Source organism: Panthera pardus, unplaced genomic scaffold (assembly GCF_024362965.1).
Source record: "Panthera pardus isolate Hobbes unplaced genomic scaffold, ASM2436296v1 HiC_scaffold_10, whole genome shotgun sequence".
Taxonomy (NCBI): Eukaryota; Metazoa; Chordata; class Mammalia; order Carnivora; family Felidae; genus Panthera; species Panthera pardus.
Window position 1 is genome coordinate 106,766,678 of NW_026526655.1, and position 25,857 is coordinate 106,792,534.

The window sequence follows — 25,857 nt, forward strand, 5'->3', positions numbered from 1 at the left end:
TTGGTTTGGGTTTTGGTCAGTCTTCTGTGATTGGATGCTCTGCAAGTTGACAAGGAGAATTCCTTGTCATTTAAGGCTCTGCACCATCAGCAGAGTCCGACGCAGGGCTTGAACTCATGAACTGTGAGATCATGACCTGAGCTGAAATCAAGAATCAGATGCTTAACTGACTGAACTCCCCAGACACCCTTCTCTCTTCCGTCCTTAACATACAGTCTTATCATATATGAGTATGATGATAATAATTAAAATAAATGAAGAAAAAAATCCTAAAGCACGACTAGGAAGTCTGGATAAAAGAGAAAATAGTTAAGGTTTGAGTATTTTGATTTTCAAACATAGTGATGGTCACCCAGCAAGTCACAAGTTCCATATTATACCAACAGCTGTCAAATTGTTGCATATATTCTTTATGCAATAAACCCCATAAATATGAATTATGTGAGTCTCAGTTTCTGTAAGAAAGATATGCTGATAAGAGAAAATATGTTACAGGCAAAAAGCATAAAAGGATGGAATCACTCATATTTTCATCACTCAGAAGAAATCACCATACAAATTCCTCTCCTATCACGTTTTAATACTGTTGAGATCATATAGTTTATACAGCTTTGCTTTTTTCACTTAAGAAGAAAGAGGCATCATGAAACGGACAGGAGGAGAAATTGAATGGAAATAACGAGCAGGTTCAGAATCACTTTAGACTTCTTTTGGAAATGTGAAAGATCTTCTTAAGCCTCCCTGTCAGTTGTGAGAAGTTGAAAGAAGGTCTGTACTGGGAACTGTGGACGTGTTCGTGAAGACAGAGCTGGTTGATAAAAATGTAGCTCTGGGTCTGGCATCTCAGAATCTCTGCTCAAATGCGTCCTGCTTATTTATTGATTTTCTGGGCTTTTAGAAACTTTTTTTTTCTTCTGCTACATATTAGCCTCAAAGAGCTATGATTAAACTCTGAGTGCCAGGTGTTCTAAACTTGCTGGATCTCAGTCTCCCTGACTATATTATGAGAATTGTGCTTTTTATCTCACAGGGTATTATGCATGTATTTAAAGTAGGCTGAACTGCAATATCAAATAAATTCCAATGTGCCACCAATGTCTCAAACAGCATAGATGTTTCGTTCTTGTTCATATTATAACATAGGGCAGGCGTTTAACTAGATAGCTGCTTTCTTCCATGTGATGATACAGGAATCCAGGCTCTTTCCAAGCTGTCATTCTGCCATCAGCTAGGGCCTTGGTGCCAACTGGATCTGTCAGTAGAAAGGGAAAGCAAGTGGGGAAGAGATTTGTTGGCTTGCAAGGGGCACATCTTCGTAGTCACATTTTTATTGGAGAGAACTATAGCCATAGATGTGGCTACAACTCTAATAGTGTAGAGAGCTGAAAAATGAAATTGAGCCTCGCAACCACCACAGAAGAAGAGATAATGGATAGTAGGGAAGTCAGCCACATCTGCCACTGTATTCATGTCTTGCAAAATATATAATAAAATACATTCTACAGTAGATGCTGAGAATGTTCCTTCTCTTCCTGTTTCTGCATTTCAACGCTTAAGAGCAGTAGCTATTTGTTAGGAGAAAATCAACCCACAACCTGTAGGATGTGCCTGTGACCAAAGTAGGGCCCACCTCATGTCGTGTATCTCCTATGTCTGCATGTCCGCGCCCATCGATGAGAGGCCGTCTGCACTGGGCAGCCAGGGCTCAGGAAAGTTCTCAGTTACCAAGGAGAAGTCCCATTGACTCCTTCCGAGATAGTGAGAAAGTAGACTGGGACATTACTAAAATGATTTTCAGTGACACAGGCTGAGCTCAAAAAGGAATTTATTGATTAAACCTTCTAAATTATAATTTTAACTAACTCCCCAACTCGATGCCCTGAGCAAGGTGCCTAATAGAGGTGTTGTTTTCATCTTGTCCCCACCCAAGGCATACGCACTCTGCCATAGTTTCCACTCAGGATTCAGAAGGTCTGTGAACTCTTGGGTCAGTAAAAATGATTATTAACTTCTTTGTTCCTATGTGAAATGAAAATAAAAAACTGAGGCCATGGTCTTCCCACTAAGCAAGAGCTAATACTGATCTTCTGCAGAGTTCCAGGGTGTCAAATAATGAAATATTGGGCCCAAAGTCTTTTGTCACATGTAAGCATGTTCCTGTGTGTCAAGTACTCTGAGTCCCAAGAAGATCCAGAAACACAGCCCACTCTGATGTCCTTCTGAGATTTTGCATATGATGTTCCCTTGGCCTGGCCGATCTCTCCAATGTTTCCTCTAGTTAACCTTGTTTGCCTGCATAACAGTTATATTTGCTTCAGGTTTAAGCTCCACCATCCCTGTCTATAGGCCTTTCCAATCACCTAGCTAGGCATTGTGTCCTCTGTGCTCCTGTTGTACCTTCTGTTTGCCTTTCATAAGGCTTCTTGTCATATCACATTGCATATTTTTGTCTGTGTGTCTTTGGTACCAAGAACACCTCAGGTGCTCGGTGAACATCGGACAAACAGATGAGGCAGGAGTCAAAGACATAGTCCATGAACTTTCATCTTTGTATCCACAGCAAAAGAAAGAAAGAAAGAAAAAGGAGCCTGGCCCATGGTAGGTGTAGAGAAAACACAGAGAGGGATGAAAGAATGAAGAAAAGAAAGAAGGAGATGACAATCAGGCAGAGGATAGAAAACATGTTACAAGGTTAAGGCAATAAGCAAATAAAAATAAATAAACAAAGCCAATTCTACTAGGAATCCAGAAAATGGAAAGTGTAATGACTGAGGAAAGACCTCAGACCTTATGGAAGGAACAGCATGGATTTGAGATGAATCTTGAAGCATGAGAGGGAGTAGAATGGAAGAGAATGGAAATTGAGCCCAGTAAGGATGAGCAGGGCACGTTTGGGGGTAAAGACATGTCAGTGGAACACCATTTCATTTCTCTTTGAGAGCTGTAAGGTGTGGCCCTGTGAGATGTTACTACAACCCACTCTCTCTGATCTTCTTCCAGGAACTGGTGGTTGGTCCCCAGCAGATTCCAATGCTCAACAGTGGCTCCAGATGGACCTGGGAAACAGAGTGGAGATTACAGCAGTGGCCACGCAGGGCAGATATGGAAGCTCTGACTGGGTGACGAGTTACAGCCTGATGTTCAGTGACACAGGACGCAACTGGAAACAGTACAAGCAAGAAGACAGCATCTGGGTAGGACATCTTTTCTCTTCTGGTGAATAAAACTGAGATGTGGTAATGGTAACCAGTGAGCGTTTCTATCATTTTCCTATACCCAGATTGTTGGTAGCTTAGCAACTATTGAGTACCCATTCAGAAATAATTAGACCGTATATGGGTCCTATCTCCAGCATGGCTCTTGTTCGAAGGGAAATTAGGATGTCTGTTGCAAAAGTTTAGTGTTTTCCTCCTCTTCTCGTAACTTGAGTAATTCACTTACTAGGCCTCAGTTCCTTCGTCCATAAAACCAGAATGATGCTACAAGAGTCTGATTGTTAATGGCAATGTATTGATTTATTGAGTAGTATTTACTCACTTGTTTATTATGTACCAGGTCCTTTGCACACTTTGTAGTGCCCCAACTAGCTCAGTTATGTAATTTGACCGATATTGCACAATTCGTAAATCTTGGCATTAGAATCTGTAATCAGGTCTGACATTGAAACCACTGTGCTCAACAGCCTCTATCAAGATTTAAAAGGAATGAAAATGTTTAAAAATACAAGGCAACTACAAACTGTAAACTCATTCTGTCTTTATAAACAATCAGCAGCTAGGAAGCGAAGGAGAGTTTTCTCCAAGTTGTGAAAAAGAACTTTCCTTCCCTACCGCAAGGCCCAACCTCTTGACGTTCTCCTGTTAGTGAAAGACTGTCCCCAGATTGAGGTTAGAAAGGGAGAGCACATAGCAAGAGGTATCTGGAGGAAGCTTTAGAAACTCATGCACTGGATTAAAAAAATGTATTCATTTGCGTTGCTTACAATTTAGGGAAAAACATCTCCAAATATTTATTTTTCTCCCAATGTGCATAAAATGTGAAGATTTGACAATTGATAGAATTATCTGTCTTTCTCATAATCTCCCTACATGTTTTTCCCGTGAAATTAATTCCAAGTTTGTTTTCAAACTGGTATTGGTCTACATTTGTCTGTGTTGGCCCTGCTTTGTTGGAAAAATTTTTTTTTCCTATTTTATGTTTATTGCTTTTTGCTAACCTCCTACTAATCAATATTGCTAATTGAAAATAATAGTAAACTGAGGATTAAGATTAGTCATGAACAGATTGCATCTTGAGAATAGTATTATTATCATCTTTATTCTGGGTTGCCTATAATATTAGGTTGAATTATTTTCAGAAAGCATGTGTTTTCTTCATTTTAAAAATAGGCTTTTGGGGACTATTCTATTTTTTCACTCAGTTTTGAAGCCCTTATACAATTTTACAGGGGTTTTTTTTTCCTTCCTTTTGTTTTGCTTTTAGTTCGAAAGGAGAAATAATCACACCTTCCATTTTGAGGAAGTTTTAAGGTTTTATGAGGGACTAAGAGATGTGGGATTATTTATTTTCTTTGGCATGTTCAATCAGAACTGGTCGTTTCTCAGAATGAATTGGAGTTTTGAGTTATTTTTGTCTAAATCTTTTTATTAAAGTGTAATCGACATGCAATATTATATTCATTTCAGGTATACGACCTACAATTCAACATTTGTGTACCTTGCAAAATGGTCACCATAATAAGTCTAGTTACTGTCTGCCACCATACAGCATTATTGTCCATATAATATTATAGTCTATATTCTCCAAGCCGCACATTACATCCCCGTGACATCTTTATTTGATATCCAGATTATTTTACTTCTTGATCTTCTTCACCCATTTTGTCCATACCCCAAGCCCCTCCCTTTTGGCAACACCAATCTTTTCTCGGTACCTCTGAGTCTAGGTTTCGTTTGTTCTGTTTGTTTGCTTTGAGTTTTAGATTCTACATGTAAGTGAAATCATGTGGTATTTGTCTTTCTATGACTGACTCATACTACTTAGCATAACTCCCTCATGGTCTGTCCATGTTGTTGCAAATGGCAAGATTTCCTTCTTTTTTTATGGCTGAGTATTATTCTTCTGTGTGTGTGTGTGTGTGTGTGTGTGTGTGTGTGTGTGTGTGTGTGACATCTTCTTTATCCATTCATGCACTGATGGACACTTAAGTTGTTAGCATACGTTGGCTATTGTAAATAATGCTGCAGTGAACATACGGGTGTCTTTTTTGAATTAGCATTTCATCTTTTTCAGATAAATAGCCAGTTGTGGAATTGCTGGATCATATGGTCCTTCCTTTTTTAAATTTTTTGAGGAACCTCCATGCTATTTACTATAGTGGCTGCATCAGTTTGCATTCTCAACAACAGTGCATGAGAACTGCTTGTTCTCCACATCCTCGCCAACACTTGTTATTTCTTGTCATTTTGACAATAACCATTCTGACAAGTGTAAAGTGATAGCTTATTGTGGTTTTGATTTTCATTTCCTTGATGATTAGTGATGTTAAACATCTTTTCATGTACCTGTTGGCCGTCTGTATGTCTTCTTTGGAAAGATGTCCATTCAGATTTTATGCCCATGTTTCAATCAAATTATTTTTATTGTTGCTGCCACTGTTGTTGAGTTGTATGAGTTATTTATATATTTTGAATATTAGCCTGTTATCAGATATATGATTCCTAAATATCTTCTCCCTTTCGGTAGGTTGCCTTGTGGTTTTGTTAATTGTTTTCTTTGCTATACAGAAGCTTTTCAGTTTAATGTCCTATGTATTTATTTTTGTTTTGTTGCTTTTGCCTTAGAGTCAGATCCAAAAAAATATACACACAACTGATTTCAAAGAGCTTATGTTCTATATTTTCTTCCAGGATTTTTATGGATTCAGGTATCGCATTCAAGTCTTTAATCAATTTTGAGTTAATTTTTGTGTATGCTGTAAGATAGTGGTCCAGTTTCCTTCCTTTGCCTGTAGCTGTCCAGTTTTCCCAGCACCATTTATTGAAGACATCATCATTTCTCCATTGTATGTTTTTGCTCCTTTGTCATAAATTAAGACTCTCTATTTTGTTCCAATGATCTATGTGTCTGTTTTTATGCCAATGCCATATTGTATTTTGATTACTATAAGTTTGTAGCTATGGTTTGAAATCAGGAAACATGATGCCTACAGCTTTGGTCTTCTTTGTCAAGATTGTTTTGGCTATTTGGAGTCCTTCGTGGTTCCATATAAATTTTAGAATTCTTTCTTCTACTTATATGAAAAATGTCATTGGAGTTTTGATAGGGATGGTGTTGAATCTGTAGATTGCTTTGGGAAGGATGGACATTTTAACAATAGTTATTTTTCTAATCCATAGCATGAAGTATCTTTCCATTTATTTCTGCCCTCAAAATCTTTCACTGGGGTCTTATAGTTTTAAATGTACAAATCTTTAATCTCCTATGTTAAATTTTTTACTAGGTATTTTATTCTTTTGGATGCAATTGTAAATTGGAGTTGTTTTTTTTTTTTTATTTCTCTTTCTGATACTTTTACAGTGTGTAGAAACATGACAGATTTTTTCATATTGATTTTGTATTCTGTTACTTTACTGAATTCATTTTTAGTTCTAACAGGTATTTTTTTTTTGGTGGAGTCTTTAGGGTTTCTTATATATAGTATCAGATCATTTGCAAATAGTGACCATTTTGCTTCCACCTGTCCAACTTACACCTTTTATTTATTTTTCTTGTTTAATTGCTATGGCTACAATTTGCAATACTATGTTGAATAAAAGTGGGGGGAGTGGACATCCTTGTCTTATTCCTGACCTTAGAGGAAAAGGTTTCAGCTTTATACTGTTGAACATGGTATTACCTGTGGGTTTGTCACATACCTTGATTATGTCCAGGTACATTCCCACTATACCAGTTTTTTCAGAGTTTTTATCATAAGTTGATGTTGAATTTTATCAAATGCATTTTCTACATCTATTGAGATGATCATATGATTTCTGTCACTTTTGTTAATGTGGTATATTATATTGATTGACTTGTAGTTGTTGAATCTTGTATCCCTGTAATAAATCCAGCTTGATAATGGTGTATGATCCTTTTAATGTATTGTTAAATTTGGTTTGGTAACATTTTGTTGAAGATTTTTACATCTATGCTCATTGGGGATATTGGCCTATAATTTTCTTTTTTTTTTTTAATTTTTTAAGGTTTATATATTTTTGAGAGAGAGAGAGAGAAGAGAGAGACAGAATATGAGCAGGGAAGGGGCAGAGAGAGAGGGAGACACAGAATCCAAAGTAGTCTCCAGGCTCCAAGCTGTCAGCACAGAGCCCAATGCAGGGCTCAAACCCACGAACTGAGAGATTGTCACCTGAGCTGAAGTCGGGCATTCAACCGACTGAGCCACCCAGGCGCCCCAGCCTACAATTTTCTTTTTTGTGTTGTCCTTGGCCAGTTTGGGTATAAGAGTAATGCTGGTTTCTTAAAATAAGTTTGGAAGCATTCCTTCCTATTTATATTTTTGGAAATTTGAGAGTAGGTATTAAATCTTTGAATGTTTGTTTGGTACAATTAACCAATGAAGCCATCTAGTTTGTTGGGAAATTTTTGATTACTGATTCAATCTCCATAATAGTAATTGGTCTATTCCGATTTTCTATTTCTCCATAATTCAGTCTTGGAAGATTCTAAGTTTCTTGGAATTTATCCATATCTACTAGGTTGTCCAGTTTGTTGGCATGTAATTGTTCATAGTAGTCTTTTGCAATCCCTTTTATTTCTGTGGCATGAGTTGTAACTTCTCTTTCATTTCCGATTTTATTTGACCCCTCCCCCCTTTTTGGTGCTGAATGTAGCTAAAGTTTTGTCAATTTCAGTTACCTTTTAATTTCATTGATCTTTTCTATTGGTATGTTTGTTTATTTGTTTGTTTGTTTTTCATTTTTCTTTCACTTATTTCCACTCTGATCTTTATTATGTCCCTCTTTCTACTAATTTTGGGCTTTGTTTCTTCTTCTTTTTTTCTAGTTTCCTTTAGGTACAAAGTTAGGTACAAAGTTTATACCTTTAGGTACAAAGTTAGGTACAGAGTTCATTTGAGATGTCTTTGTTTCTTGAGGTAGGTCTGTCTTGCTATGAACTTCCCTCTTAGAATTGCTGTTGCCTCATCCCATATATTTTGGTATGTCATATTCCTGTTTTCATTTGCCTCCAAGTAGTTTCTTTATTTCTCTTTTGATTTCCTCTATGATCCAGTAGTCGTTCACTAGCATGTTGTTTAACCTCCATGTATTTATAGTTTTTTCCAGTTTTTTTTTCTTATAATTGATTCTTAGTTTCATACCCTTGTAGTCAGAAAACATGTTTGATATGATTTCAATTTTATTGAATTTACTGAGATTTGTTTTGAGGCCTAAAATGTGACATACCCTGCAGAGTGTTCCATGAGCATTTAAGAAGAATGTGTATCCTGCTGCATTTTGACTAGAATGTTCTATCTCTACCTGTTAAGTTAATTTGGTTTAATGTGCCAGTTAAGGCTGATGTTTCCTTATGGATTTTCTGTCCGGATACTCTATCCATTGATTTAAGTGAAGTGTTAAAGTCCCCTACTGTTATTGTACTGTTGTCAATTTCTCCTTTTTAAGCCTATTAATATTTGCTTTGTATATTTTGGTGCTCCTATGCATGCTGCATAGATATTTATATTACATTTCTTCATTTGATCCTTTTATGTACTGCCCCTCTTTTTTCTTTTATCACAGTCTTTGTTTTAAAGTCTGTTTTGCCTGATTGAGTGTAGCTATACCAGCTTTCTTTTGCTTTCCACTTGCATGGAATATTTTTTTGGGTTTTTTTCATCCCTTAACTTTCGGTCAGTATTGTTTTGCCTCTGAAGTAAGTCTCTTATAAACAGTGTATAGAGGCATGAGGCTCACAGAGACCAATCCAAGCTCACATAATCAGGCAATGACAGTGCCAAAATATTAAATATTAAGATTTATTTCTAAATATAGGTTATTGCAAAACTATACTTTCTATTTCTCCTTTACTATACTTGATTATTTTTTAAGCTTCACAAAATTGATTTACTCTTCTCACTTTCAATGTGAGTTTTAATGGACCCACTGTGTACAAATAATGTTAAGTCCTATTGCTTAATTCACATGTTGCTCAAGTATGGGTAAGAAGGCAACAATAATATCAAACTGTGTTTGCATAGGGTAGAGATGTTGCTCAAACTCTCCAAAACTATATCGGCCTTCAAGAATGTCCATCAGAGACTCAGTATTTTACCAAATAATTTACAGACATAGGCAAAATCTGACTTGTGGATAATATTCATTAGTATTTCCACCAAATTATGCTGCTGGATGAATAGATTACTTTAAGGATTTTTATTTGTTCATTTTACTTTTTATTTTAAATTTAAACTTAGAAGTAAGATTATAGATCCACTAAAATTAAGCCTGGTACACAAGATGAGTGCAATGGGAAAACAAGAGATTTTTACAAAACTCTCCAAATTGTTTTATTCAACTTTTCATAAAAAGTCAACACCTAAAAACATCAATATCAAATACTGAATTAATTAAGTATGGTGTATAATGGAAGTAAAGAATCTCTTGAAGGAGACTTTCACATGGTCTTTTGAAGATCTTCGATTTTCAGATGATACAGAGTTTGTAATGCTTTTAAAATTGAGTTAGCCAACAATGCAACTTAGTACATGCCATGGATAGCATATCAATTTACCAGTACTTGAGACTTATTTTATTTTACAAAGTTCATTTCGGAATGGGGAGCCTGAAAATTTGTCTGTCTACACAATGTACACTATCAAATATTCATGCCCTAAGAATTCAATTTGAAGACTTTCTGACCTGGTACTGAATGGAATGTTCATGAATGAGGCCACCAAGCAGCCGCTTAGAGATGAATCATGATTTATGAACAAGCCAGAGTTTCCCACTACATTAAATAATCAGGTGTGAAGGTCTCAGGGACAAACATAGCAACAATTTTAGAATCTTAGCAGATTTAAAATCTCTTCCTGGTTGGCTCATAGACAGGCCAAAGAAATGTAAATATTAAGTTTCCTAACTCTGAGCAGCAACATTAGCCTAAGATTGGTAAAATGGATAAATATATTTGGAACAAAGGGACCTCTAATTAAATCCACACAGACCAGAATCCTGTTACCACCAGTCATTTTGAAAGATAGGTCTGTAGAAACACTCACTTTTTAAAATAGATACAGAAATTGTTGCTTCAGCTCTGGGTCCCTCTTGTATGTGTTCAAACCCTTAATAAATCTATCTGCGTTTCCCACGTACAGCATGCAAGTGTTCTAAATATGCATCCCCCCTCTACATGCATTGACATTTTCCTTTATTTTCTGATGTTTATCACTCTGAAATTTCAAAGACAGCTACTGTGCTTGTGTTTTAATACATGGTGTCCTCTTTTTAAATCACTATCCACATGGCTCATGATTGTGAACAAGTCAATTAGGATTGTCTCCTCTTCTCACCTAAGACAGTTTTTCAATGTATTATAAAATTTCAGGCAAAATTTTACTTGTCTTGTCCTTGAGCTTTCTTTGCCCCTCCCCTCCCCCACATTTCTGGGTAGATCAGCAATGTCAAGTATATTAGGAATGGACACAAAAGCTTTATAGGAAGATTCCAAAGTATGATCTGTTTTATTTCCTTTCTAATGGCAAGTGTCATACCCATTCTGGCTACAGCAGCATATCAGGGTAACAGTTCCAGTCAATGGACTCGCAAGTATTTAATAATTATTAGTACATTAGTACAGAGCAACAAGCGACTGCTAAGATCTTCAAGTTTAAGTTGGGCTCTGCCAGTGCATCTTGAAAGGACATTTCACTCATCTCAAAGTTAATTTCCATTGTCATAGCCCCCAGATTCCATCACCCTTTATCACATCATCCTTTATCACATGTAAAAAATGATATATATCACAAATCTGTTACCCTTTTATATCCAAGAACTTCAGTACCAGAAACCCACAGTCTATAAAAGACAAAGAAAAATCTACCTGAAGTCCCCAAAGTTATCTTACACCTGACCTGCAGGCCCCCCACTCAACCATGTTTAGTTTATAAATAAAGTATCTTTTATTGAGACATATTGAATACATTATTTGCTTTTCCTGACCACTTTTACACATATATGAAAGTGTGCATACAAACTCTTTCTGTAATTCAATTCTAAATCCCTCCTACTTAGAGATTTTAATGTCACCTAAAAACTTCAATAAGTTTTTCACTTACCCTACTGTGCTTTATTTATGAAGATGACAGAAAGTAAGAACTAGAAGCAATCTATAAGAATCCTGGAATTTCCAAATTTCCCTTTCTTCTAATTATTTGCCATTTTTTCCCTAAGTTTACTCCTCCCATTATCAATGTTAAAGCTATATTCATCTCTGTAGGTAAAAGTTATTCTACTTGTCTTTTCCAAAGATAATCTAATGAGGCCCCCTCAGGTACTAGTTTTAGACAAGTATCTGTTATTGCTGGATTCGTCAACATTGACCACGAGGATATTAATGGTCTGTTTTACCTACATGTTCTCTTACTTGTCTCTAATCTCCATTTAATTAGGCATTCACAATCAGCCTCTGCTTAATGTAGATCATGCATTTTAAGATGGTATCATTCTAATCATTCCTCTTGCCATAACATAGGAAGGTTTATTCATGGGGGATGTAAGGGCCACAGTGATATGGACCACTGGGGGAAGACAAGAAGCTTAAAGAATTGAAGTCATTACTAAAGCAAGGAATTTTGCAGGGCTGGCACCTAAAAATGAAATAATCACAGGTTAGAATACATCCAAATGGTTGTAGTGAATTGGGTTGATTCCTTTGGGGTCTATATTCCAGGAAGCCCAATGCAATGAAGGAGCTATTCTATCTGGCACTCAATATGAGTAGTCCCTCCGCTAAGATTACCAAATATATTATCTAATACTTTCTAAATAATGTTAATGAATTTCTATTTTACAGGGGAAAAACGAAGTTTAGAAGGGCCAAGGAACCTAGTCCATATCACAGAAGTAACAAAGTGATGAACCAAGATACAAACCCAATTCTATGTGTCCATAAAGCCTAAGCACCTGAATCGCTGGATAACACCTTACTCAGTAGTTGATGGCATAAGAATTAAGAGCCAGTATTCTCAAAGGGCTGATGTAAACTGGGCAAGGATCAGGACACATTCTGGTCCAATGGCGAAGTAGCCCACTAGGCTAAACCAAAGTGGAAAATTCAAGTCCTATCTGGGCTAAAGCAGCATGGCGAACCTTGTGGGAAAGCTTGGTGGGTATGGTGATGTCCAGGATGTAGCCCTAGCACATTACATCTTTGTCAACTAGTTTCAGATTCTTCCTACTGGTGGCTCTGAAGTCAGTGGTGTGCTCATAATTGTTTCAGAAAGAGGTTAGAACTAGCTCACTGACCCAAGCCTTCTGTTGATGTTTCTATAAAACAGATCATCAGAACAAGAGCTGGGAGAGACTGATGTATACAAAGCCAAAATCTGTCTCCCTCGAGTGTTTACACATTGAACCTCAGTTGTTTGCTCATGCAATGTGGGCATGAAAATGTCTACCTCCTCCTCTACAGAATGGTTTCTCAAATCTTTTATTTTTAAAAAATGTTTTAAGTTTATTCTGAGAAAGACAGAGACAGCACAAGTGTGGGAGGGACAGAAAGAGAAAGGGAGAGATAGAATCTCAAGCAGGCTCCACACTGCCAGAGCAGAGCCCTACATGGGGCTCGAACTCATAAAACCATGAGATCATAACCTGAGCCAAACCCAAGAGTCAGACGCTTAATTGATTGAACCACCCAGGCAGCCCTCAAATATTTTAACGACAACTAGACTCTTTGATTCCTTTCTGTCATGGATGCAATTTTCATTCCAGTAGGCCTGCTCAGTGATGGCCAATAATCACGTGACAGATTCCAGCTGTCTCATTAGCTCATCATTACCCACTGAAACTACTGTAAATTATTGATATTCAGGTTACAGTTTTCTTTTCTGAATATCATGTTGCCTCTTCCCAATATGTCAGGCATTTAGTTCTATATTGAAGAATCCTTTGGCCTGTATGATAAAGTGGTCTATGATTTCTTGTAGCTTTATGGTATCTGTCTTAATATAAAGCACTTGCATATGTTAGCCAACACGTTTCTCACACAGAGGTCAATAGAAACAATGGATTATACATTTAGGTCATCAGTTCCCTGATTTCATCCTTGAGTGACTTCCAAACTCTCTGGAAGATGGCTGTCTGATCTTCATGATTCATGCACATTTATTTTGCCAATTTGGTCTAGAATATCTTGAGTATTGATCAACTGTTTGATATAGTATTTTAAGCCTACCAATTTCAGAAAACAATTTGTGAGAATCTCATTACCATCCACATATATCTTTTAAATTCTCATTATACACCAGACAGTATGCTAGGTGTTGGGCATAAAAAGGGGTGTTCAGGTCTGATTAATCCCTTCCCTGAATGTGCAGAGCCATCAAGGGGAAGTAAATGACACTGCAACAGAGCATGTGTGTTTAAGTGGCACCGATGGCCGTCCAGGAGCAAGAAACTTCAAAAAGGTGTTCTGGTCAGTAGGGAGCGCAAGGGACATAGTTGAGTCGAAAGGGCAGGGGCTGTGTTCAAGCTACTCTGGCTTCCCAGCAACTACAGAATGCTGTGTGCCTAATACTAAGTCAACAACTGTAAGAAGGGAGGAAGAGGAAGTTGTATGAAGGGAGGAACACTCACAGGGGGATAAGTGCTAGAAGCACAGTCTTAAAAGAAGTGGTATAAGATGCATCTGAGGTACGCAGAATTAATCAATTTAGATAGAATATTTCTCTGGTCAATTCTACGAGATAAACCTGGCAAGCAAAGCTAGCTCGATATTATGGGCTCCTAGTACACACATACTTTCTTGAGCTACAGACCAAGAACATAAGTCATCATGTGTTTATAACTTTGTTTTGATTTTTTGGTTGTTGTTAAATAATAAACACATATCATAAAATGCTATCAAATATATTTTTCAAGGTTTTGTTAATAGTTCTCTCCTTGGCTCTTTCTCATACATATATACATATAAGCTTTTAATGTATTTATTTTACAGTTGGCCATTAATAAAACTTCAGTATTACGCTAAGCAAAGGAAGTCAGGCAGAGAAAGACAAATATTGTAGGATTTCACTCCTAGGTGGAATTTAAGAAACACAACACTAAGGAGGGCACTAAGGAGGGCACTTGTTGGGATGAGCACTGGTTGTTCTATGTAAGTGATGAATCACTGGGTTCTACTCCAGGAACCAACAGTACACTGTATGTTAACTAACTTGAACTTAAATAAATAAATTTTTAAAAATTCAGTTAAGAAGTTAGCATGTTTAGAATTCTGCATCTGATTGAATAAAGGCCATCAGTGCAAAAGCCAGATATCACCACATAGCAGGCCAACAGAAGCAAAGAATGAAGGGAAATGCAGAGGCTTTTGATTACAGTAGAGTCTAGTTGCACCATCGCTTGCTTGTATGACTTTGGAAATGTCACTTCATCTTTTTGTAGTGATTCTCCCCATCCATGGTAGGCATATATCTAGAAACTTCCAGGCCCTTTGCATCTATTCCTCTACACTTCCCTGCTTGGACTCTTTGTGTTAATGGGCTTCCCTGTGGGTTGCAATGAGAAAGACATGGCAATCAAGTCTGAGTTTCAGTAGGGATCCGGCTCAGAATTGACAAGGTCCTCAAAGCTTGATATTCCCTGTGAATCATCCCCATGGTTTTATCCTGAGCACTTTCCACTGACCTTGGATTCTCTTATCACTAGATGAGGCTCTGCAGAAAAGGGAAGAAACAAGCGGCCAATCAGCATTGTGAAAGCAACAGCTGGGCTTTACCTCAGAATCAGCAGGCTTCCCTCCAGCCCTCTGGCTCTACATGTAGCCCTTGGAAGTTCCTCGTTGATGCCCATCTGTTTTCCCTTCTTAGTGTTAGGATTGGCTGAGATGTTTCAGAGAACTTCCCAACATGGGGTCTAGCCTCTTTAAGGAGTAAATACTTTCACACATTTACACATGTGGCATTTAAACACGTCACATGGACACGGAGTCAACACACAGTCTTCAGGATTAATATTCATGTGGACACTTGCTAGGGGAGAGCAGATGTTTGCGATCTCCTACAAACTGGTTGCATTTGTAGTGGGATAGGATCCAGCAGCTGATAATCAAAGGAAGGAGGAGGCTCTGGTTAAAATTAATTCTTCTAAATCCACTGCTTTTAAATTAATCTTATTGTTTAAGTCCTCAGTTCACAGGAAGCTTGACTTTAATTGTATTTCTGATATATATAAACCAGTTAGGTTTTGGAGACATCCACCTTAGATTTGGAGAAATTGGAGTTAATATCCCAACTTTAACGTATAGCAAAGCATTAGATTTTTTATGTGAACATATTTCATTATTTTAGTGAAGTATAATGACCAAGAGGAAGAAATCCTATTAAGTACCTTTTGTTTATTTAGTCCTTTTTAAAAAATGTTTATTTATATATTTTTTGAGAGATGGGGAGAGAGAGAGAGAGAGAGAGAGAGAGAGAGAGAATGAGAATCCCAAGAGGGTTCCATGCTATCCTTGCAGAGCCCAATGAGGGATTTGATCTCACAAACCATGAGATCATGACCTAAGCTGGAATCAGGAGTCAGATGCTGAACCAACTGAGCCACCCAAGCACCGGCCATGTAGTCTTTAACTATCATGATTTTTTTCCTTTCCTTCCCTTAGATTATACCCACCTTTGAAGTCTGACAGCTAGAAATTCCATGACTTTGATAAATGCTTTAGTACGTACGAGGCTCAGTGTCCTCCTCTGCAAAATGGGTATATAAATGTGCTTACTTAATGTGGTCTGTGAAGGAGAGATTCTCCAAAAAAAAAAATGTGCCTCAAAATGTGCCACATTGCTTATGACACAGATTGCTGGGCCCCACCTGCAGAGTTTCTAATTCAGTAAATCTGGGACGGAGCTGAGAGTTGCATTTGTAACAAAAATCCCAAGTAATGCAGGTGCTGTTGGGTAGGGGCCTCGCTTTGAGAAACACTCGCTTTGAGAAACTGTCAATGGGTTAACATGTGTAAACTTTACACAGTGTGAAATAAATAAAGGATAGATACAATTGCTATCACTATTGAAGGTAGGTGTGTGTGATGCACCTGGGCACCTGGTGCAGATACCCAGAGGAAACTAGCTTTCAGTTTTCATTCTTTTGAGCTTTGTATGCAAATGGGAAGCAATCTTAGTAAGTCAGCTTTTTTTTTTTTTTTCCAATAAACTAAATACTCAGTGGAGAAGGTAAGATCGCCTTGTGGTTGCGGGCAAAGATAGGTACCCACCCAGGCTCATTAAAAACAATTAGCTGAGAGTCCTGGTAGCAGACAGAAGAGGAGAGGAGGAACCTGGGGGAGTTACTGACGCCTAAAGAAGAGGGCTCTGGTCCAAAGTCTGAAGCCCCGAGTGCCTACTTGGCTATAGTCAGATGGAAGGATTCCAGGCCTGGCAGGGACCTCCAGCAGGCTAAGAGACTCTCAAGTGTTCTTTAAAAAGTCCAAAAGAAAGCAAGCTTCATTAAGTTTATGATTACAATGATAGCAGGTGATAGTAAAGAGAAAAAAAGCATAATACAGTCAGCACAAGTTTCAGTTCCTGTTAAGTATAATTTCTGGTTGAGTTTGCCTTCCTTTAATAGGAAAAAAGGAGAGAAAACAAGTGAAATATGAGTGTGAGCGGGAGTAAAACTTGTGTTTCGAGTCCCTGATCGATTGCAACTGTTCGTGGTGGGGGGGACCCCCCTTCCCACTGCTGGGTCACCAAAGGCATCGCTGTGGCTGTAGTGGCCATCTGGATTAGAGAAGGAGCTGAATGGTATCACTAAATTTGTCTAGACTCTAGATTTACAAGTAATTTTCCAATTTAGGGGCTCAAGAATTATTTGGAAATTAATTCACAAGTCTGTATAAAAAAAGAGCAATGTTTTCCTTTTTTTTTTTTTTTTGTCTTGTTTTGTTTTTAAGTATTAGAAGTACAGAGAGGGTGTCCATAAAAATCAGGCTTGAATTATTGTGGCCCAAATATCCTAGGTGCTCTGTTGTGTGGGAAAGGAGATGTACTTGGAAAAAAAAAAAAAATCCGTACCAAAGAATCATGGGCCTCTAACATCCTGTCTTATCTGATTGTAATTTAGGATATCAAGCATCTGTTAGGCACATTCTGCATGCAGTAAATTAAGGAGACTTAAAGAGTAGGAGATAGAAATCCCTAATCAAAGGTGAGATAAATGCACAGAAAGGTACACAATAGAAGGGTGTGCACAGATTGGCATGGACATGAGAGCATGAAGTTTCTGACTTGTCAGTAGGATAAGTGCTGTGAATTTTGATCTTGCAATGGCTCTTCCACAGTGGTGAACTATCTGTCCCTGTTTATGACACACTGCAATTATCTGCAGCCCAAGTCCCACTAATGGACTGTGAAACAAAGTGGAAGCAACCGATAAGGGCCGAGCAGATAGGCAAGAACAGGTCAGTGCTCTGTTCTAAACAAGGCAGCTGCCGGTGTGGGAGCTTCTGTGAAAGGGAAGGAGTCTGAGCCAGGCGAGAACAGGGGGAGTGCTGTGTAGGCAGAGAGGTCCCAGGTATACCTGCTGCATTTACCCTGAGGGGCGGGTCCTTTCTGAAGTTTCTAGTCCACACGCCCCGCCCCCCTCCCACCCCTCCCCGTGCCCCGCACTTTTCCCCACCCATCACCAATTTCTGTGAGGCATCATGCTGTGTTTCAGACACTGCGTTTACATGTGTGTTACAGGCATGTGACAATTTAGGAGTGTATGTGCGCACACAGAGGCGGCGCCAAGCCATCGCTTGGGAGGGGCGTCCTGAGTCACCCGCAGAAACAGGTAATTTGAGGGAAGATCCTGTGCTTGCTGGCCATGCTCTGCTTGGACCCCCTCCCTCCATCCCCACCCCATGAAGCCAGCTGCCCCCCTCCCCCCGCCCCCACCACTCATGTCCACCAATGAATAGCTGCTATTGCTGGGGGAGGTGGTGTGTGTACCTCCCTGCAGGAGGTCACAGGTGATGCCCAGGGCCTGTCTCTGAGACATCTCTGGGAGAGAAGGCTGCTCTGGACGCCCCGGTTTCTGTTTCCTCGAACCTGTTCTACTGGGTCCTCGACACACCCTTCCCTCATTCCACGCTATGTGCTGGACTTCTCTTTTTGACATGGATTTGTCACTCGGTGAATAATTTCTGAAACAAATGACACCTCGATAAATGGCCTTGTGAGTGTTGTGCAGGGGCAAGCTAAGTCATCATGTAAGAAAATGCAAAATCTTTCTTCTTATGACCTCGTAAACACGTTTCCGAAATAACTACAGGGGCGCCTGGGTGGCTCAGTCGGTTGAGCGTCTGACTTCTGCTCAGGTCATGATCTCACAGTTTCTGGGTTTGGGCCCCACGTGCTGAGAGCTCAGAGCCTGGAGGCTGCTTCAGATTCTGTGTCTCCCTCTCTCTGTCACCTCCCCCTGCTTGCTCTCTCTCTCTCTCTCTCTCAAAACTAAATAAACATTAAAAAAAATATTTAAAAAAATGAAAATAGCTACACAGTTACAAAAACTTTCCAGGTCTTTAAGTGTGCAAAATCAGTAAGAATGCTTTGTAAGCTTTCCACCCCCACCCCCTGAAACTTGAAAACTTACAGATGATGTTATTTACATGTAGAGATATGAATGAAACTGCTGTTTTATGAGTGTGTTGCTATTATTTTAGCTAGAGTTGATAAATTGCATTGATATATATGTGTATGTTTATATGCATACATATTAATATTTAAAGATATATTGCACATATATATTTGTAGATTTAAATCATATGAATATATTTGTAGATTAAATATGTGTGTGTACATTTATCTTTAAATAAACTTAGATAAATATATGTGTTGTATATACATCTGTATATGTATGTTACATATTATATATATAAAAATATATATATATATATCTTTAAATATTAGCATGTATCACCTTGATTTCTCCATAATTATAAATTCTGGAGACTTTATGATTCTTCCAGATCTTTTACCTTTATGCCAGTTATTAGAAGATTTAGATGATTTTGCTTTATTTACTTTGTATTAAAACCTTTATGTTGGAATTAGATGTCGCAACAATAGCAACGTATGAATTATGCCAAGTTACTGTAAAGTTTCATTGCTAATTGCCCAAGTCTTATTAAACTGCAAAAAAATGGAGACATAGTACTTTAGTGATACGATGACCAAGCTGGACTCTACGTTTTGTCATAGAAGTTGCTATTAAATGAGAGGCACTATTAGATGGGATTGCAGATACAGATGCAGATATAATGATACAATATTTTTGGCCTGAAACCATCTTTTAAGCATATTAGAAACAATGGCACTAGCAACACATACAGAATGTTTACTGTGAGCCACACTCGTGCTGACAACTTTTTATAAACACTGCAAAGGAAAGATTATCCCTACTTAAAGATGAGACCATAGGGCTCATGAAGTTTATCATCAACCCAGCCTAATGTGTGTAGCAAAGCTGAGACTTGAAAAAGGGGCATCTGTGCTCAAGGCTCATGTCCTTCCCTTCACATGACTCATTCATAACCAACAAAAGTACTACCTGCTTGTAACACAGACATGCCAGCTGCCTTAATTTAGAAAAGCAGCCAGCACTAATAATTCTTTGAAATAATCATAATTTCTGTGTTTTCTCTACTCGGAATGACCCCCCGTTGAACGTGTTGCTCTATTGTTCAATGACTTATGTGATTTTTTTTATTTAAACCTGAAACCAAAAACATAAATTACTGTGTTTTGCAAATAATTGGGCACCACTTATCAGAGTTCCTACAGACTGGATATTAATAAAGAGAGTGCACTCTGAATTAATTGTCTTCCACTTGGAACTACATTTGCTTATCCAACACTAGTTACAATGCTGTCAGTAATCGAGACCGTACTCCATGGATTCAGCTAAGATGGTGATGGCAGCCAGCAGGTGGATTTTTATTTTATTTTATTTATTTTTAAAGTTGTAGTATAGTTGACACCCAATGTCACATGAGTCTCGTGTGTACGACATAGCGATTTGACATCTCTATATGTTATGCTGTGCTCACCACACATGTAGCCACCATCTGTCAGGGAAGGTGGATTTTTGATTCAAATTGGATCTGGATTATACTGTTTCATTTGAGTCTCTTTTGAGAGTACTTAAAAAAAATTCTCTTCCACGAACAGATTTGGAACACGAACTTTGGATTTAGGCAAATCTGAGTAGGAATGCCTGCTACTTACTAACGTTGTCAATCCTGGGCAGCATTTTACGTCTCTGAGCCTTAAAGTTCGCATCTTTATAAGTTTATAAAACCTGCCTCTGAGTGGTGCAAGAACTCATTGAGTTATCAATCCGTGCAGATCCCCAGTGTCTCTGACATCTAAGAAGCAGTCAAATTAGCCATCTTTGAGTCCTTATTTGAAACGACTTTGGTTGTTTACCAAGACTGTGTCAGCCTTCCAAAAGGCACGTATTTTTCTTCAAATGTACGGTGATAAATGCAGACAAAATAGCCCTGTTTGTGTTCCCAGTATATTTTCTAGGCCACTGGCATTTTCCAATCCCTAAGGCCACCCACAACATGCTAGGGGCCAAGAGAGGCACCTTGGAGGCTCTGAACAGTTGAGCGTTTCCCCTGTCGGCGGCTGTGCCTCTCAGCCTGGTCCCAGGGTGGGTGAAGCATCTGCCATTCTTGTGCACAGACACAGGTTACTAAGTCAGGACAGAAGGTGTAAGTGGGTCTAGAAACACGGTAACCCACCTGGAGGGCCAGGGATTTAACACTGAGCAGATTTTTAGTCACTGACATTTTGTTCCATTCGGTTCCCAGGAAAATCATTTTGGCATCATTTCAAAATAAAAACTGGGCCTTGGCTGAGGATGGCGTCTTATGATAGGCATCTTGCTGAAGGCCCAGAATCTCCAGAGCCATTCATCAACATCCAGTCCCGCAGTGCTACGTAATAACAGAGCATTGTTTGTTCATTTCAGAATGGGCTGGCTAGCCAGTCAAAACGAGTCAGTCAGAATGCTTGACTTCCAGAAGCACAAGCTTGCTTTGCAATTTGTTCTACTACTGACATAGACTCCTTAACCTTCCCCCACTAAATAAAAATATTGTCTAACATGGGGCAAGTGGGTGGCTCAGTTGGTTAAGCAGCTGACTTCGGCTCAGGTCATGAGCTCGTGGTCTGTGAGTTGAAGCTCTGTGTCTGGCTCTGTGCTGACAGCTCAGAGCCTGGAGCCTGCTTGGGATTCTGTGCGTCCATCTCTCTGCCCCTCCTCTTGCTCGCCTCTCTCTCTCTCTCTCTCTCTCAAAAGTAAATAAACATTTAAAAAATTTAAAAAATATTGTCTAACAAAGATTTCCATGGGAGCAAACATGTTACCCAAAGTCTCAAGTAGCAGCAAGTTCTGGACAAAGATGTAGACAAAGATCAGATCTAAAGAAAGGAGGGAGGGAGACATTGTGGGAAGTAACAGATTCTGGACAGGGTATAGGAATAGGGGCTCAAGAAAGATCTGGATGGTGTTGAAGGTACCAAATTCAGAACCATCTCTATCCGGTGAGACTTAAAGAAACTTTCAAAAGCGGTACCAAGTAGAACAAACACAGGGTTTGGAATTAAGGAATCTATGCCTCCATGCTGTCCCTGTCCCTAATTGCCATAGGCATCTTCAGGGTCACTTAACTTCTCTGGTCCCCCAAGAGTGTATCTTATTCTAATGCATGTACCTTGTCTGGGCACTCAATAGGTGTTCAGTAAATGCTGGCTGTAATTACTATGTCACTTTCAACAAGTATTAGCTGAGTATGTATTGTGATGAGTCACAGGACTGGATTTTGGGAAAAAAATACATATAATAACTGCCCAGAAAGTAAAGAAATGCCATCTGTTTGGCTGAAATGCAGGACTTGAGTTGGGCACATAGGAGAAAATCCCGGGCAGTATATTGATATACCTCCTGGATTTGTTCAGGTAAATTTCTTGTTTACACTTGCTCACACCCACGTTTTAATTGTGTCACCTTTCGCTCTCAAAACTGTTTTGGTTTAGATGCTAAATTATATGGGCAATGTGCTTCTAGGGCCCATTAATTCAGTGCAAGCAAATTATAATTAACACAGAAAAAAGAAGACTAAGGGAATGTGGTATCTTTTGATCAGGTGCGACCAGAGAATGGGTAGTGATATTAACTGATGTTGGATGATCCTTACGTCATGTTAATTCAGGAGATGGCCAGCAACATTTTCTTTAAGAGTTTAAAGTTAAAGCCTGATGAAAGAAATACCGTAGATAACATTTTCGTTGTAAGCCTCCAGTGGTCTTAAAGTTCAAGGTCTTTAAGAATCTATATGACATCAGTGTGAGCAATAATGCAGCACGTTTAGAAACCTAAACCTAATTTCTTTTTTTTTTTGAAACAAGAAAACATTATTTTATTTTATCTCAATTTTGATGTTTAGAAACCCTAATTTCTAAGGGGTTCCTGCAGGATGCCTGTGAGGGTAATCAAGGATGGGGCTTACCTAACTCAATTAAATTTTACTAAGGACAAAATCAGCTTATTTGGGAGAAAGATGTCTAGCAGAATGCATATCAGCCTGTAAGAGACCGATACATTTGATTTTAAAGCTTCAGAGGAATCAAGGAGTGCCTGGGTGGCTCAGTCAGTTAAGAGTCCAGCTCTTGATTTCAGACTCAGGTCATGATCTCACGGTTTGTGGGTTCGAGCCCTGCACTGGGCTTTGTGCTGACAGCATAGAGTCTGCTTGGGATTCTCTGTCTCCTTCTCTCTCTGCTCCTCCCTGCTCACACTCTCTCATTCACTCTCTCAAAAATAATAAAATGCAATCAACATTAAAACAAGTAGAAAAAAAATTAGTAATAAAATAAAGTTCAGAGGAATTAGGTCACTCTTCCATTCAGTGAAAGTGTATGTAGGGACTACAAGATTCAAGTATCTTCTTGCGGTCACTTTTTAACTTGCACACAGACTGGTAATGGGCTGAATGGCGCCACCCCAAATCCGCATCCACCTGGAACCTCAGAATGTGGTCTTCTTTGTAAATAAGGTCTTTGTGGATGTAAGTATTTATGGATCTTGAGGTGAGATCAGCCTGGAATTCGAGAGAGAACTGTAAATCCAATGACTGCTGTCCTTATAAAAAGAGGAGAGGACACCAGAAACACAGGGAAGGTCATATGAAGTTGAGGGTAGAGACTGGAGTCTTGCAGCTGCGAACCATGGAACACCAAGGATTGGCAGGACCTCCCCAGTAACAAGGAAGAGGCAAGAGAGGGATCTCCACTAGAGCTTTCAGGGAGAGCCCAGCCATGCTAACACTTTGATTTGGGGCTTCTGGCTTCCAGAACTATGAGATCGTGATTTGATTTTGTTTTAAGCCTCTCAGTTTGTGGGAATTTGTGTGGCAGCCCTGGAAAACTATTACGCTTCATGTATGAGATTGTGAAATGTGCTGTGACTCCACACATGTAACCCTGACCTTCTCTGCCCGAGCGTGGACCCTATGCAGAGCGGCCCTGACTCACCTGACTCACCGACAGCACCTTGCTGTTGCACAATGCTGCCACTGGTCCCAAACAGCCATACTGGCTGTGCTCTATAATCCTTTCTGTCTTGAAGCATTTACTCATAGGAGCACCATCAGCTGTAATTCTTCCTCAGTCTCCCCTCCCCATGTCCCTTCAACACATACACCTTCACTTCTGGAAATTGTCTCTCATCTTCTGAGATCCAGTGCGAATATAATCTCAGACCCATGATGACACTTCTCCTGATTCAGTCACTTCGAAGAGAAGTGATCCCTTTACACATCTGCGTTCCCTTCCCACTTTCTTGGCCCACGTCTTAGGATGTGTAGCAAGTCTTCTGTACATTGTGTTGTAATCCCTTCTGGTGTGGCTTCATGTGGGATAGTCTTGTCCAAGGAATGAAATGGCGTGAGTTTGAAAGACAGAGTCCTATCTGATTTGTATCTCCGTCTCTGGACTTTGCCTTGCACAAGTAAATGTTCAACAGCAACATGTTGACTATTCGCCCTGGCTGCCTCATTCCAGAGTGATAAAACTGAGATGTTCTCTAAAATTACTTTTCCATCACTATAAATTTGACTTGAAAGCCATGCAATTGATGCATTTGCAAGGGATTACCTTTTGCCCATAGCTCATTAAGCCTGCGCTCAGAGAAACAGCCATCCTCAAGACCCCAAGTGAAAAAGTGGCCCGTGCAAATAGCCTGGCATAAGGACACATACCCACAACATCACTGCTCATGCAGTGACTCTGCGTGGTGGCTACAGATCTGGGGTGTGGGCGATGGATGAGTTAACTTGGAAAAGGCACCCAGAATTTGTCAGGGGGGAATAAGAAGGCACAGCACCTCATTAGTTTGTTCCCAGCAAACAATTTTCAGGAATTAGCCACATAGTGATACTCCTAAAAGATGCTCTTTGTAAATGAACAGAACTGATATGACAGGCATTTCAAAAACAGTAATCGTTGGATTAATGACACTGCTGAAGAACGAGGGCTCATTATACCTAATTTGGGAGATTGCGAATATGTTGCATAGATGAGTTACGAGGTGGCATTTGGGCAAATCGGCTGGACAAATGTGATATGACATGATAGTGCCCCTTTCGATGTTTTAGAGATACATCCAAAGGGGCACACTTTTATTTGAAGAATATAGAATAATATTGCCTATTTAAGTGTATGAGTTCAAACTGAGTTTGTAAGAAATTGGCCCTATGATGGATATACAATATTCCAGGAATATGTGATCACACTTAAAGGGACTCCACCAGATAAAAAGTCACATGTGGCAAAGAGGATTTCATGGCGGTTGCCTTCTGAGACTCACATATCTTCCTATAATAATGCAATTATTCATCAGTGGCCATTTGACATTAAACAATGTAAAGTGAGGTTTTTTTTCGGTTTTTATTTAAATTCCAGTTAGTTAACATACAGGGCAATATCAGTTTCAGATGTACAATTTAGTGATTCCTCACTTCCGTACATCACTTGTGCCCATCACAACAAGTGCGCTCCTTCATCCCTATCACCTGTTTCACCCATACCCACTCCCACATCCCCTCTGGTAACCATCAGTTTTTTCTCCATAGTTAAAGTCGATTTCTTGGTCTGTCTCTCTCTGTTTCTTTTTTTTTTTTCCCTTTCTCATCTGTTTTGTTTCCTAAGTTCCCCATCTGAGTGAAATCATATGGTATTTGTCTGATGGACTTAGTTTTCTTAGCCTCATACTCTCTAGCCCCATCCATGTCATTGCAAACGGCAAGATTCCATTCTTTGTTTGTTGTTGAGTAATATTCCATTATATGTATATATACCACATCTTCTTTATCCATCCATCAGGCGACAGATACTTGGGCTGTTTTCATAGTTTGGCTATTGTAGGTAATGCTGCCATAAACATCAGGATGCTTGTAACCTTGTGGACTAGTATTTTTTGTATCTTTGGCTAAAAACCTAGTAGTGCAATCACCAAATCATAGGGTAGTTCTATTTGTAACCTTTGGAAACCCCCCATACTGTTTTCCACAGTGGCTACAATGTAAAGT

At 39.0% G+C, this 25,857-nt stretch overlaps 1 protein-coding gene across 3 annotated transcripts in view; it reads left to right on the forward strand.

Moving 5' to 3' along the window:
- CNTNAP5 (contactin associated protein family member 5) overlaps window positions 1-25,857 on the forward strand; it is an 801,428-nt gene that overhangs the window by 196,939 nt on the left and 578,632 nt on the right. For all 3 annotated transcript variants that reach the window (XM_019469410.2, XM_053909896.1, XM_019469409.2), the window contains exon 3: window positions 3,001-3,194. In XM_019469410.2, coding sequence (XP_019324955.2) covers window positions 3,001-3,194 — 194 coding nt within the window. The remainder of the gene's footprint in view (window positions 1-3,000; window positions 3,195-25,857) is intronic.